At 39.4% G+C, this 15708-nt stretch overlaps 3 protein-coding genes across 11 annotated transcripts; all 3 read left to right on the top strand.

Annotated features, from left to right (window-relative positions):
* Positions 1-402: 402 nt before the first annotated feature.
* Positions 403-13389, top strand: E(bx) (Enhancer of bithorax). 9 transcript variants are annotated; one of them, NM_001274258.1, is made up of 14 exons: positions 403-520; positions 992-1387; positions 1840-5751; positions 5814-6197; positions 6258-6581; positions 6648-8072; positions 8130-8260; positions 10409-10452; positions 10888-11176; positions 11241-11736; positions 11801-11905; positions 11970-12333; positions 12663-12747; positions 12811-13389. In NM_001274258.1, exons 2-8 carry the CDS (start codon positions 1099-1101, stop codon positions 10433-10435), a joined length of 6492 nt encoding a protein of 2163 aa, NP_001261187.1. In that variant the 5' UTR covers positions 403-520; positions 992-1098; the 3' UTR covers positions 10436-10452; positions 10888-11176; positions 11241-11736; positions 11801-11905; positions 11970-12333; positions 12663-12747; positions 12811-13389. The 9 variants fall into 9 exon arrangements, with proteins under 9 accessions (NP_001261187.1, NP_728505.1, NP_001261188.1 ...); NM_167817.3 differs by lacking the exon at positions 10409-10452 and having other exon boundaries at positions 403-932; positions 6648-7138; positions 7199-8072; NM_001274259.1 differs by lacking the exon at positions 10409-10452 and adding an exon at positions 10560-10761 and having other exon boundaries at positions 403-932; positions 10814-11176.
* A 574-nt stretch (positions 13390-13963) lies between these two features.
* CG34453 (uncharacterized protein) lies at positions 13964-14835 on the top strand (the record flags this gene model as incomplete). Its single annotated transcript, NM_001103988.2, has 4 exons — positions 13964-13992; positions 14051-14190; positions 14243-14467; positions 14525-14835. 4 exons carry the CDS (start codon positions 13964-13966, stop codon positions 14656-14658), a joined length of 528 nt encoding a protein of 175 aa, NP_001097458.2. The 3' UTR covers positions 14659-14835.
* Positions 14836-14964: 129 nt separating this feature from the next.
* CG34454 (uncharacterized protein) lies at positions 14965-15634 on the top strand. Its single transcript, NM_001103987.2, has 2 exons — positions 14965-15355; positions 15423-15634. Exons 1-2 carry the CDS (start codon positions 15013-15015, stop codon positions 15479-15481), a joined length of 402 nt encoding a protein of 133 aa, NP_001097457.1. The 5' UTR covers positions 14965-15012; the 3' UTR covers positions 15482-15634.
* Positions 15635-15708: the final 74 nt, after the last annotated feature.

Here is a 15708-nt window from a genome sequence, read left to right as displayed (position 1 = left end):
CGATAACATTTTTAATGGATTTTTCGTGGTCGGCAATTTACGAAATGAGATCACCAGGATTTAAAATGCGAAATTGGGTAGAATGTAATACACTAAAATAAATTTACAAAAAAATACATTTTTTTTACCGCATCAAAAATACCGTTTTAATTTTTAAGATAGTGAGCAAAGGTAAGTTTATTTTGATTACAAGTTAACGGGTTTTCTTTAAACGCCCGCTCAACACGTCGATAAAAATAAAAATACATCTGTCAGTGCGGTTCAGCGTAAATGCCAAAAGCAACCCTGCCTATATCGTTTGTGCAACCATAAAGAATTAGTTCTCCAAGCCGACCGCAAGAGGACGCTTCTGACTTCACGCAATAGAAGAGTCGCTGTGATTGGCCGACTGTACACCGTCTTTAGCTATGTTCAAAACTGTAATGTTAGGTAAAAGTCTCTTTCGCAGTGTGCTGAAGATAGTTAAAAATATTAGAATATATCGTGTTAAATCCTGTGCAATTATTCCGCAACATGCTGGGTAATTTGCGCAGTTAATCCATGTGTTAATTGTGAAAGAAGAGTGACATTTAAACAGACGCAAAAATTTTCACGGTTGCTTAAATGGCGGACAATGTGCGTTGGCTTCATTTCATCGCACTCGCACACATACAATCGAACTTGGTGGTGCTGTCCAGTGCGTTTGCCGTCCAACACTAGAAGCCAAGAATGTGTTTTGAATACATGTACTTAATGTATTTAATCGGAACCGTTATTCTGAACTAAACAAGCTCTTTTGGCGGGTTTTTTTCAACTCCAAATTTGCGCAATACAAAGAAAGTGAACACCCAACGACAAACTTTTGACGATCTGATCGATTTTTCCCCCACATACGCTGTTGAGTAAATGTGTGTTTGAATGTGCCCCGTAAATACATAGCTAGCTGAGTGCGAGTGAGATGCGGTGTGCGTTCCTGTGGCACCGTGTACTAATGGGTTAATTTTCGTTTCAGATCTAATGTGCAGCCTCGCAGCATTAACTTGGAACAATATCTGAGGAGAGTACCCCCACGCACCCCTGCACACAGCCAGATAAATACGCAAGGCGAAAACAAACAAGATGAGCGGTCGCGGCAGCCGTAAACGTGGACGTCCGCCAAAGACGCCCAACGAACGCGCATCAGGACGCTTCAATTACCAGCTTCTCAAGAAGCCGAAGTATCTCAGCGAGGGAAAGTCGCAGCCCAGCACTCCGTCGGCATCCAGGGGCATTTCTCCACAGAGCGACGAGGGCAGCAGGAGCAGCCACAACAACCACACCAATCGCAGTCGCGGGAGCGCCGCTAAGAGGGGACGAGGCCGCAAATCCGCCGTGCAACCGAACACCAGTAGCTACTCTGGAAGGAAAGGTGGGTTAAAGGGGCACCTAAACTCTAACTTGGGAGTCAAGACTTACAGTTTCGCTCTGACTAGTTCGAAGATTAATAGGGAACATAATGTGCCATATATTGATTGCAGTGGAGAAAACTTTGATCGTTTTGAATGGTACTCATACTTCAAACGAGTTTTCCTGTGCGTTAAAGAGCTTCCGCTTCATAAAAGATCAAATTTAATATTTTCGTGACAACCACTACCGGGCGAGTCAGTTTCGATAGGTCTATCTGCTCTAATACCAACGATTATTTTTGAAATCTTACGACAAAAAATCTTTCAGTCTAGTTGGCATGAGTTTAATAACAATTACTTAAATACAATTCAGTAGAAATTGGGTCCACAATAGCAGTGACAGTATGTCAGGTTTTATGCACTTAGGTGTTGGTGAAATCATATTGGTTCTAAGAGCTACTGTTCCTCTTTTCAGGGTACGAGTCGGAGTATCACTACGGGTCAGATTTTGGGGATTCCGAAGAAGATAAATCCGATAATGAGGATGATATGCTGCTTACTCCCAGCGACGACGAGAGCCTAGAAGTAGCCAACGAGAGCGAATCAGAGTTTTCCGTGTGCAGCTTTAACCAAAATGGAGTTGGTCGGCCGCCACGTCCTCCTAGCCCAGAACCTGTGTGGCTGCAGGAAGGTCGTCAGTATGCAGCGCTTGATTTGCCGGACTCGTCGGAGGATCTTTTCATTGCTAATACACACGTTTTGCGCGCGCTAAGTATCTATGAAGTACTGCGACGATTTCGCCACATGGTCCGCCTTTCACCATTCCGATTTGAAGACTTGTGTGCAGCGCTGGCTTGTGAGGAGCAAAGTGCATTATTGACGGAGGTACACATAATGCTGCTTAAAGCGATTCTTCGAGAAGAGGACGCGCAGGGTACACATTTTGGCCCGCTGGATCAAAAAGATACGGTTAATATAAGTCTTTACCTGATTGACTCTATAACGTGGCCGGAAGTTTTGCGAAGCTATGTAGAAAGCGATAAGACATTTGATCGCAACGTGTTTCACATTTTAAGCCACACTGAATACCCTTACACGGGCATTGACAACCGGCTTGAAGTGCTCCAGTTTCTGTCAGATCAATTTTTAACTTCCAATTCTATACGAGATGTAATGCTGCAGGAGGGACCTATTCATTATGATGACCATTGCCGAGTGTGCCATCGGCTCGGTGATTTATTATGTTGCGAGACGTGCCCTGCTGTCTATCATTTGGAATGTGTAGACCCGCCAATGAATGACGTACCTACTGAGGATTGGCAGTGCGGGCTTTGCCGCTCGCATAAGGTAAGTGGCGTAGTGGACTGCGTGTTGCCACAAGAAAAACAAGGCGTGCTAATCCGGCATGATAGCCTCGGTGTTGATCGTCATGGGCGCAAATATTGGTTTATTGCACGTCGCATTTTTATCGAGGATCAGGAGAACTTTACATGCTGGTATTACAGTACGACAAGTAAGTTAAAATTGCTGCTCAGTCGACTGGACGCCGAAGAACTGGAAACTCGTCTGCATAGCCAGATTACAGAAAGGAGAGACGAAATCGAGCGCCAAATGAAACTGACTGAGACCTTAACCAATGAACACAAACACACGAAGCGTAGTGTTATCGAAATCGAACAAGAGGCTAAAAATGAACTTTTGGAGAAAGAGGTGCTTGACGAGGATGAAAAAGATGGTGATGCTAAATCTGAGAGTCAATCTATAGAGGGAACAAAAAAACAAGAAGAATGTAAAATGGTCACGCGTCAAAAATCCAATCAGCTGACTAATGGTACTTTGCATTTTAAACTTGGCATGGAGCAAGGATTTAAGAACTATGTCAACCAGTATTCAACAAATCCAATTGCACTCAACAAGCCGCAACGAAACGAGGAGCGAGATAAGCGACGCCATCTGTCCCATAAGTTCTCGTTAACGACGGCTTCTGACTTTAAATGGATCGGTATAACCATGGGAACTACTGACAATATGATAACAACTCTAAGGCAAACATTGATAAACTTCGAATCCAATATAGCAGCTTCCTTTTTAAATATTAACTGGGTAGTTAACAAAAAAATTTGGAATGCTGCGGTGATGAACGCCCGTCGACCTTCTGAATTTGCGGTAGTATTGTTACTTTTTCAAGCGTCCCTTAAGAGCGTTGTTTTTGCCAACGTCTGGCATGAGCAACTCGGACACACAACTTTGCAACGCATAACTAGTGCCGAACGAGAGGAGCGAAAAAAACTAGAAAAGCGAGAGAAGCGCGAGCGGGATGATGAGGAAGAACGTAATCGCTTAGCATTTAACTACATAAAGTATACCCTGGGTCTCAAACATCAAGTCTGGAAGCAAAAAGGAGAAGAATACCGGGTCCACGGGCAATGGGGCTGGCTTTGGCTCTCAAGCAGTCGACGCTGTGGTGTTCGTGCACGTCGAGCCCAACCTCTAACACACAATAGAGTCTACGTACATTACACCATGGGAGAGGAAAACGACGTAAATGAAATTATTTTAGTCGACCCACGCACCCAACGGTTTATGCAACAATGTGAGTCAAGCAATGTCGATGGTCAGGTGTGTCATTATTTACCGGACCAATATAAAAATGTGAAAGTTATAGAAGATGTTACGGAGAAAATCAAAGGGCACATCGACGTCAGCAAAGCGCTAAATGCTCCAGGCCGTACTTATTATTCAAAAGTGGCTCGCAAATCTAGATTAGATGACTTATTGGATCGCCGTTTAAAGTTGGCCGAGGTCGAGGAGCAGATGGCTTCTAAAATTCCTTCTGATATGAAGCCGCTTCTTGTTTCTTCCCAAAATAATACAGCCAACAGCAAACAAACGTTTCTAGAGAAGCGTTTACTTCGCCTTACTGAAGTCCAAGCAAAGGGGGGTCCTGCAAACGTAAACTTGGAACTTGTTAATTCGCTGGCTAAACAAATTCAAACCGTGCGCTTACAATTTAGTCAGCTTAATCGATTTGCTAAAGTTTTTCGTTGTTATACAAAGGAGTGTAACACCAATTCAAATGCTGTCTCTCAAATAACCCAAAATACTTGCTACTCTCCCTTATGTCTTCAAAAAGCTCGGGCCAAAAAAGAACTTCTTTTGTTGTTACGAAAGGCGCATACTGCCGGTAATGGCTCAAAAGAGACAGTTGCCGCTATTTTGGGCGCTGTTAAAAAGCCATCTATTCTCGAGCAGAAGCTGACGGAGGGTAAAAGAGAATCCACTCAGGTGGCCGTGGATGATTCTGAAGAGGGGAAGCCAGCTGAATCCGAAGCGCCGTTGGATTTACTTCAAGATTGGGAACATGCACGAGCGCACGCCGTTCCTTTTAGCGATTCTTTATTGACCGAATGCATCCTGGTTGACCAGGAGTGCGTAACCAACACGAAAATTAAACAAGAGGTGAATGCCAGTTCCGGATGCAATACAACTCCTGACTCGAACACACAAGACTCCGATAAAATAGACTATATTGAGAGTATGGACGTTTGTAGTAATGTTGAAATTGAGAGTACCGAAGATTCCATTGTTACGGGCTTAAACTCTGGTAACGCTGAAGATGTCGATATGACACCTGGATGGCGGCGAAAGCGTAACCAGAAATCGAAAAAAAGCTACATCGGCACTAAAGATGTGTTGGATCAGACGTTAGACAAGGATATACCACTTAACAAACAGAACCGCAGATTTCCTATTACTGCACGTCCGGTTAAGCGCGAATGTGTCAAAAAATACGAACGAGAGACATTTGAGAATGGAAACGAGCGGGTCTATTCGACTAGTTCACCTCGGGGTCGTGTATACCTCCTTAATGATGCGGCCAAGTTGTATGAGCAAGCTGTCAAAACTGAGGATAAGTCAACGATAACTAAAAAGCCATCATACTCTCGGTATCCACTTATATCCAATTTTCTTACTCATAAAAAAAAGCGTAGCCTTTTAGTGCTACCACGATTTGAGCTCCTGAAGCTGGCTCGTCTGGGTGGAAAATCATCGACAAATGGTTTTCATCACGCTGCGAAAAATAACACAATTTGGCAGTATCAGTGCTCGCGTCCCCTCTTCCGAACCTGCTGGTCCTACAGAACATCTAATGCCACGTCCTTATCCAGCCTAGCACTTCAGCTTCGAATATTGTGGTCGTGTCTCCGCTGGGATGACATGATAGCAAAGCCCCCATCCACGGATGGGAAGCATCAGGTTACTACGGATACTGAAATTGTAACATTGGAATTGCTCAAACTTCGGCACTCAGGACGCTATGGTGAAAAAACAAGCTATTTGCGACGAAAAGTTGTTATTCCACTTGAAATGCCGAAGACTGTAAGAGGTGAGAATTAATGTGCATTTCCGTAAAGGCATTCAAAATAAATTATTTATTTCTCGTTCTAGAAGTAACATCCATACGGTCCGGACTGCGAAAACGAAAGCGTGCTGAATCTCCTCAGCCAACCGAGCCACAAATTACCGAGGAATGGGTCGACGAAGATAAATTGGAGTTATGGGAAATTAAATTTATGGGAGAAAAACAAGAAAAGGCACGCCTATCAGCTGTTACGCGATCTGTAGCATCCCGTCAATTGGAGGCAAGTGGTAGTAATGGTTCCAACACTTCAACTAATGGAGCTCTTGGCGTCGCCGGACGCGTCCAACTGGCACCCAAGTTGAGTGAAGATGTTAAAGAAAAAATGGAACAACAATTAAAATTACAGCGCGCTGTTCATCAGCAGAGAAAATTGGTTGCAACTGGCGAAATAACCCGTTCTGTGACACCAGGTAAACTATTTTAAGTTTTATTCATAGGGAGGAACTGACCATTATATTATACCATTTCAGTTAAAGGCCAAGTTATCGGTAGCAGGCGTGTCATTGTTAAAAACCCTGATGGCACAACTCGAATTATTCAGCAGGCAGTAACACAGGTTTCAAGAACAGGAGGAGCTAATACTGCAGCAGCAGCTGCTTCACCTACTGTAGGAGGCTCGACAAGCACTCAATCAAATCCATCCACATCTACACCGCATAAAGTACAAATTATAAGGGGCCCAGATGGCAAAGTAAGCGTACGCGGGTTGAATCCTGGGCAGCAGCTGGTTCAAATGCCGGATGGAAAACTCCATGTGCTGACTACCACAACATCTTCAAATTCGGCGGGGCAAGGTGGGTTATATTTTAAAAAGCTCAAATCTAATATTACAAATGTAATGTATTACCATTTATTTCTAGGAAACAAAATGAAGGTTCCCATTAAGCCAGCTTCTACTTCGTCGTCACCGGCAATCAGTTCAGCACAGACTACTACAAATCCAGTGACGCCAGTGATAAAGCAAATTGCAGTTAAACATGTCACGAAAAATTCTGCGACCCAATCCATAGCATCATCCTCGCGCGTAGCCTTACCGCTTGCTCAAATTAAGAATAAGTTGTTACTGGCCCAACAGCAGCAGCAATCAACATCTTCATCACCAGCAACTTCATCATCCCCTGTGCAAAAGATAGTGTCGAAAGTGGTTAACACTAGTACCTCTGGGCAAACTCTACAGCAAGTATTCGTACAGTCTGGGTCAAAACTGGTAGTGGGCCAAAATGCACAAGGGCAAAAGGTTATTATATCTACATCGGCGGCACAACAGCAAGGAACATCACCGGTTCAACAGCAGCAACTAGTACAATCGCAACCAATTCAGCAGTCACCACAACAGATCTCCATGACACAGGTCGGTAATCAACCAACGCAAAAAGTAATTCAGCAAATTGTTAATACCAGCAACGTGCAGCAGCAGATAGTAGTTGGCGGTCAACGGATTATCTTAAGCCCCGGTCAAACTATTGTTACTCAGAGGAATGTGCCGCAGAGTCAAGCATTGCAGATGGTTCAGCAGCAGATTCAAACCCAGCAGCAGCAGCAACAACATCATGTCGTCCAGCCTCAGCAACAATTCGTTGTTCAATCAAACCAAATTGTACAATCTTCGCCAAGTGCACAAACCAAACTGGTTAAACAGCTTGTGGTTCAACAACAATCGCAGCAAACCATTGAAGAAAAAACGCAAATCACCACGACTGATAGCAATGAAACTGGCACACAACAAGTCTTGGTTCCAAATTCAACTTTAGCCCAGCAGTTAGCACAGGGCAAATTGCAGGTGGCAACAGTGAATGGGCAACAAGTAATCGTAAAACCGTTGGGAAATAATCAGGCTCAAATCGTGGCACATATTAAACACCAAGGTGATGGGAACGCTCACATCGTTACAAGTAATTCAGCTACTGCAGTACCTCAAGCTAACCCGCAGACCTCACCAGTCAAGCAACAGGCTCTCCCACCACAAAGTCCACAACAAGTCGTTGTGCAGCAGCAGCAAATACATCAACAGTCACCCACAAACTTCGAAAGTGGCGTTACCCCAATAACTCAGCAGCCGGTTCTCACCCAGGCTGTCCAGGCTCCAGCCCAACAGCAAGCCTTGAGTGTTGAGGAAAGTCTTCTGCAGAATCAGCCGCCTGGAACAGTAATTAAATGTGTCACCGCTCAAGTATTGCAAACCGAGCATGGTCCACGTATAGTATTGCAAGGCCTGGTGGGCAACGATTTCACTGCACAACAACTGCAATTGGTGCAAACGCAGGTGAAGCAGCAACTAATGAAGGGTGTGTAATTCTATAATATATTTTGTAACCTTTTAATATCTCCCACTTATATTTTAGCTCAAGAGTCAAATGGCAAACTTGGTGTTCTAGGCCCAACAAAAATATACTTGGCGGTACAGCCGGAAAATGCAGTTCAATCACAGCCACCTCCTCTAACCCCTGTTCACCAATCGGCTGCGCATCAGCAAGTGAGTAGTTTTTAGTTATAATTATAATGTAAAAGTATAAATGAGGAATAGGAACAGGACTGTGAGGGTTGCATTTGCTGATTCTCGACCGAAATGCCAATTTGTTTTTTGTTCCATCCTACGTTTAAGTTAAGTTTTTTATTTATTCAACCCGAGCGGCATGTCGCTGCTTCACTTGCACTTTCTATACGTTTCGTTTGGTACACCTAATTTGTTTGTTTGTTGTATTTTAATGAACATGAATTGAATACATTGCGTTTCCTAATTTGTATACATTCCTAAGCTGTAAACAATAACTTATAGTTTCCAAGTACAGCAACAGACTTATTGAAATATGAACCAAGGCTTACTATTGCAAAATAATTATTCAACAAGCAATTCTCCACACAGGAGCTCGATATTTAAAAATACATGATACCGAATAATTACTTAAATATGTCATATTTATTTTGTTTACATAATTTAAAAAATATAAAAATGTATTTAGCCTAAAAGTGTGAATACCTTATTAAATATAAGTAAATATTACATAGTGAGTAGGAAGCACATTAAGCTTATTAACTTAACAATAATCCAGACTGTCACCTAATGTTAAAAACCAAGGCAAAAGTATTAGAACAACTTTGCTCCGATTAGCTTTTCTTGCCTGAGGGACATTTGGTTTCTTAGTAATACATCGAATATTTGTAAATTGTAAAGCGCATTTTGCAATAAAACCTATTATGCAACTACACTAATTGTGACCAGCTCTGTTTCTTTTTTACGAATAAATTTCGAAATCAGTCATCCAAAGCATAGTTAAGCCAAATATCAATGCTTTAATCTTTGAAATACTCTTGCGCCCACTTAAATCTTAAAAATTCTATCTTCATAAAAATCAGATCGTTCAGCCATTGGCTGAAAAACGTCTTTTCGTGGGTGTAAAAGATTTTTTCTTTTGGAATTAATTTTAAACCAGCAACAACAAGTGCAAAATTTTAAAGTTGCCTAAGTACCGAATTTATCTTTGGAATGCTGATATCATAAGCTTTATGAAAATACTGTAGAAAGTGGCAGTAACCCCTATATTAACTAACTACATCCATTGAGCCGGGACGTGTATCAAAGAAGAGAAAGATTTAAATAAAACGTTTACAATGGATTTAGAAAGTAAAAAAAATGGAGTATCACGTTGTAATAAAACAAGAAATTTTTGGTTTAAATTTTTGCTATAATTATTTCAGCTCATATACATACACACTATAAAGCCTGCAAATGTGAGCATTTTTAGGCGTGTGTCTGATGTTATAAAATTGTGTATTCCTCCTGAATTCAATATCCTACAAACCGCAATGAAAATAAGCTTAAAAGTTTGTGAATTTTTGTTTCTGAATTAGTTGGATGATTATTTGCAAATTGGCCTTTGTGTTGACAAAAAGCGCATGCTTGATATATAAGTAAAAAGAGAAGTCTGCAAACGTACCTTTGAAATCTGTGCAAGAAAAGAATTTATACAGAGCTAATAGACTATAAATATTAATCAGATATCAGTTGAATTCACTTTAGGATTACAAAATAATTGGTCACATTTCAATGGCCAAGCTAAATTTCCATTTTAATTCAATCTGATTTAAAATACGAACTGCTGAAGAGATTAACCCCACGCAGAGTTTTCGTTGACTGGCATATTTGATGTTATACAAATTAAAGGCAAGTCTTGTTTTTTTAAATGGAAAATTAAGAAAAGATTTCTCCATATAAAACGCATGTGCTAATGTCGCCACTGAGCTAGATTTTCTGACATGTCCTTTATAATAAACACAAAGGCTTTACCATTTTTATAATCATCTCATCTAAATCGAAATGAAGTTTACACTTGTCAAAAATTAAATTTTGCAATAACACGGCCTATATACACCTTACATATCCGTACACCAGTCTCATAGCATTTTAATCTCTTTTACACAAGTTGCATTATAATTTTTAATCCAATTTAAATACTATCCTATTTCTGTAATGAAAGTGCCATATACCTTAAAATCAAATTCATGCTTCCACTGCTTAAAAACTTTTAACCATGCCATAATGTCACGTGTCAACAACTTCAACTCCTAACCACGTGTTAATCTCTTCGACAACTACAACAACTTCAATAAAACACATTAAAAGGTTGCCTGGAGTAAATTCTACAACTGATCTCTGATTAAAGTCAGGTAGGTGTGTTCCTAAATTTTGTTCTTTGCGCTCTTAGTATTTGTTCATATTAACGCAATCAAATTCTCAAATTTTGAAAATAACTTACGTTTTTGGAAACGATTAGGTTGGTGGCGGCGTATCAATAGCTTATACTCGTATGATGAATTCGAATTATTTTGTGCAAGAAATTGAAGAAGAAGAAGATTATGATGATGAGATTATTGTCGTCTGCAGTCCGCCGAATCAAATTGTACCTTCACCTCCCCGTGAAGTATTCGAAGGTAGAATTTTAAGAAGTGAATTGCCGTGCCGCACCAACAATAATTGTAAGCCAATTTTGCAAGCAAAAAAAATTAAAAATTTATAATCTAGTTCTAGTTGAAGATCAAGACAATATTGAGCAGCATCGCCTAAAATATGAAAGTGAAGACCTTAAACGATGTTCATTGCAGACCAACAACATCGAAATCGACGCCGATACGCTAGCAACAACTTACGAAGCCAATTCAACTATTAAAGATATTGCTATTAATAATGGCGATGATCAGGAAAACAGTAAATGTGCAGAAACAGAAAATTCTAATATTACAACTAATGAGTCCTTTGCCGGTACATCTTCCCTATTAGAGGGTTCAGAACATGATGAACCAACTAACCTTGCCGGCCTCGATATATCAGAAACAGACTTAGAAAATAAACAAAACGAAAGCTTCGTTGTTACCAGAGGATACATACAGAAGTGTAAGTGTTAAAAAATGAATAAAAATACAAATGTGTTTGAAATAATAAGTGCCATGATTTTCAGCTATTTCAAATGCTCTGAAACAAGGTAATTTAAGTCCGGAACTTGAAGAAAAACTTGTTTGTATGCAGAAGCAACAAGAAAATGCGAATTCGACGAATGAGTGGGAAACATGCTCAAGGGGCAGTGTGAATGAGGAAGCACTAACTCCCAGTCGCCAAACTGATGACACTGAATGGAAAATTCGTACTTCCTTAAGACGCCCAAATGCTATGACAACAAGCAGCCAATTTAATCGAATTTTAAAAAAAAATCGGAGCAAGAATGACGAAGTCGCTGAACTTGGAGAGCAAAAGCAATCGCAATTGGAACGTCATAAAGAATTGCTTAAAAAAAATATTTTGCGCAAGCGTTCCTTATTAGAGCGTAATTTACAAAGCGAAATACACGAAGATGTAAAAACTAAAGTCCAAAGACATGTACGCCCCTTAAGTAACGCTTCACCGGATGAACAAAGCGAAAATGAGAGAAGTGGCGAACCAAATTTAGATTTTAAACGGTACGTATACTCATGCACTTGTGTGCAATATGATATATCTAATAATACCTAAATCAAATCGTAGGACAGAGGTGCAGAACCCCAGACATGGCGCAGGCCGACCAAAAAAGTTGACAAGAAAAAAGGAAAAGTTGTATTGCATTTGCCGTACTCCATATGATGACACAAAGTAATGCAGAAATGCATATTCTTAACGCGCTTTTAATTAATATATTGTAATTGTGTCTATGTAGGTTTTACGTGGGGTGCGACTTGTGCAGCAATTGGTTCCATGGGGATTGTGTCAGTATTACCGAGGAAGCTTCTAAAAAACTATCGGAGTTCATTTGCATTGATTGCAAGAGGGCGAGAGAAACGCAACAGCTTTACTGTAGCTGTCGTCAACCATACGACGAGTCACAATTTTATATATGCTGTGATAAATGCCAGGATTGGTTTCATGGCCGTTGCGTTGGAATACTTCAGAGCGAAGCAGAGTTTATTGATGAATATGTTTGCCCTGAATGCCAACGCAAAAACGATGCTAACGCTGCAAATATGAAGAAACTGACTTCAAATGACGTTGAAGAGCTGAAAAACTTAATTAAGCAGATGCAGGTAATAACCTGAAATTCATAATAATTTTTATTTATTATTAGGGACCTTAATTAAATAAAATTTAATTTTGTGGGAATCGTTATTCTGTGTTAGATAAACGAACAAATCGTTTATATATTGATGGCATCAAACATGTTAAAATACGGTAATGTTTGTAAAATTGTTGAAAAAATATTACAAAGTAACGAACAGAACGAAAGTATTATAAGTTCAAGACCAAGTGAATCAAATATCCAATTCGTTCATTCGTTTCACATTCATTTCTGGCTAACGAAAAACTCTCAACTGTAGCACATCAAAAATGGAATAAATATTAAATTTCCCTACAGTTACACAAAAGTGCTTGGCCATTTATGGAACCGGTTGATCCGAAGGAAGCACCCGATTATTACAAAGTGATTAAAGAGCCAATGGGTATGTAACACAAAAAATAAATTTATTCGAAAATAAATAAAATGGGGATATTTTTTTCTATAGATCTCAAACGGATGGAAATTAAACTCGAATCAAACACCTATACCAAACTATCTGAGTTTATAGGCGATATGACAAAAATTTTTGACAACTGCCGTTACTATAACCCAAAAGAATCATCCTTTTATAAGTGTGCTGAAGCACTAGAGTCATACTTTGTGCAAAAAATTAAAAATTTTCGCGAAAATGTTTTTGACCAAAGAACATAAGAAATAATAGCCCTTGAAAACTTTAGAACAAATGATTATAGTTTATAAAGACACTTCTAACAATTTGAAAAACGTCCTTCAGTTATGTATTCTTATTTTGAATCAAATGTTATATAAACATATATTATCAATAAAAACACATATAATTAATTATAATAAATTATGTACATATTGACCATATTTAGTAACGTACACCAGTATGCAATAAATTTCATATTCACCAGACATTTGTAAGATTAAAAATAATTAAGTAAAACCCCCTTTGTACAAAACATTAAAGTGTAAATAAACAGCATGCATTTCATTTGATATCCTTATCATATGCTGTAGGTTTAAACTTAGGCGTATGTAACTTGTAAAAATACAAGCTTATAATAAATGTTCAGCATATTTTGAAAATAACTTGCATTTATTTAGTCTTTGGTTTGTTTACTGCTCATTGGACTTTTAAATTCACACCTACTCAGCAAAAACAAAAATATACCTTAAATAGCTTATTAATATTATTAGACGGATTCTTTGCACTAAAATAACAACAAAATCCTCATTTGTTGATCTGCATTGAAATTTTTGTAGGCCCTTGCATAGGGTATATTTTGTAACAGTCCGAAATTTGCTTCGCAATGAAGGTACCCTTTATGATCACAAACTATATTCCTATATTCTTGATCAATATCAGCAGACGATGCGACATAACAAAGCCCGTCCGTCAGTTTCTACGCAATCCAGTCTCTCAGTTTTAAAGCAGTTATACATGGAACTTTCCCAAAAGTCTTCTTTCGGTTGCAAATGTCACTATATAACGTAGTCGTTACTAGACTGTCCAGAAGTTGTTTATTCTACGAGTAATGGGTATAAAAATACTAATTAACTGGTTGCCATGGCGAGCGTGCGCAGAAAACGGGTTTATTAAACAAAATTATTGACTAGTTAAACATAATAAAACGATGGAACCTGCTAAAGTGATTGGAAAGCTGTAAGAGTTCAGCACATCTTATTAAAATATGAATAGCAGATATTATTAACAATTTTAGAAAGGAGCAAGTGCGCATGGAGCACAATTCGCGTCGTAGTTTTCCAAAAGCTTGGAGCGAAATTTCGGGCAAGCAAACTAACAAGTTCTACCACCAATCTGAGATTAATTCTCAACTAAGTAACCAGCTAAAATTAAAAGGTATATTTACATAGAGGTTTATAATTGTGCACTCACATACTCTACCCTATAGACCTGTGCCCTTTTGTGCACAACAACCAAGGCGAATCGCGATTCGTATCTCCGGAGATGTACAAACCTTTACTGGCCGTCTGTCGCTGTGGGCGAACTAAGGAAAGCATCCATATGGGAAAATGCTTACAAAGAGCCTTGAGTCCAGATTACAAGCAAGAAATGGTACAGAATGGCACTGATGCATGGAGTGCAGAACCATTTAATGTGCCTTCCACTTCAAGCTGTAAGTAGTGCACCTACATTTAATTGTATGGGTACAACAATATAAAGAGATTTTCAGCTACCATTGGCTTCGCAGCTATTTCGAAAAACTACCAAAAGCTGGAGCGTTCTATGCAATATGTTTCTCCTGCGTTTTCCATGCCTGGCCCTCGAATTACAGCAGTCCCTTACTATAATATTATTATTGGATAAGTCATCACGAATTTTAAAGTTTCTTGTTGGTCATTTCCAACCCATATTTTTGATGAATCAAATCTGGGATTTCCCTAGATTATTGCAAATATAAGCACATGATAATAAACTTAAAATTGATAGCGGGCATCGTACAGAACTGGATTTTCCAGACGATTGACTGCTTTAGAAACCTGTATTCAGTGGCGTTCCCATATCTTATTTACTACTTTGTATTTTGATTCACTGAATTAAAACTTTCCAGTATATGTGAAGTTCCTTATGCTTAGTGCAGCTGATTCTTGTGTTGGTTCAGTTTCCCTCGATCAGCGAACGAAAGCACATACGACTATAAGCTTCAGGATTCAGTTAAAGATGTGCATCAATTGGCATCCAATATTTATTTTTGCTTGTTTAAGTCAGTTGGGCGCAGCCCAAGAACCTTTAATTTTCGAAACATCTCGTAGCCCATGGAACAATGCCGCCGCAACGACGTCAATACCAATTTCGCCCACCAGCGCAAACTTAGTTTTGGTTAACAATGTAAGAATACCAGGAGGTCTTACACCATTTGTACCAGCACCGGCCCCAACCAAGGAATTTCTGAACTGCTTTGGTAACTGTCCCACCACATCGCAATACAATCCCATTTGCGGCAGCAATATGCAGCTTTATATGAACGAGGAAAAATTTAATTGTGCTCGTTTCTGTGGAGCTGGTGAGTCCATTATATCCATTATATTATTATTTTTTAATCGAAAATATACTTCACTATTCGTTTTTAGACATTCAAATAGTTCGAAGAGGTTCTTGTGAGGGTCTTTTTGCGATGACGCGAGGTTGATATGCAACAACCAGCTATTTAATGTAATAGATTAATATACTCCAACTAAGATATTTTCAGTTTAAATATTATTATGGCACAGAGATAAGACGCCACGCAGTACATAACAACGCAAAATAATATAAATAAAATAAATACATACTAATGCAAAACAATCAAGATAACCTTGACGCACTTGTAGAAAATTTCGAAATGGATTCCCAAGACAGTTCCGTTCTGAATTTCAG

Source organism: Drosophila melanogaster, chromosome 3L (assembly GCF_000001215.4).
Source record: "Drosophila melanogaster chromosome 3L".
In the NCBI taxonomy this organism is placed as follows: domain Eukaryota; kingdom Metazoa; phylum Arthropoda; class Insecta; order Diptera; family Drosophilidae; genus Drosophila; species Drosophila melanogaster.
Note: the sequence above shows the minus strand (reverse complement) of the source record. Positions and strands in the feature narration are given on the sequence as shown.

Coding starts and splice junctions, on each gene's coding strand:
- CG34454 (NM_001103987.2), top strand. CDS start 15,013: ATGTGCATCAATTGGCATCCAATATTTATTTTTGCTTGTTTAAGTCAG. Junction 15,356..15,422: donor TGCTCGTTTCTGTGGAGCTG/GTGAGTCCATTA, acceptor ATTCGTTTTTAG/ACATTCAAATAGTTCGAAGA.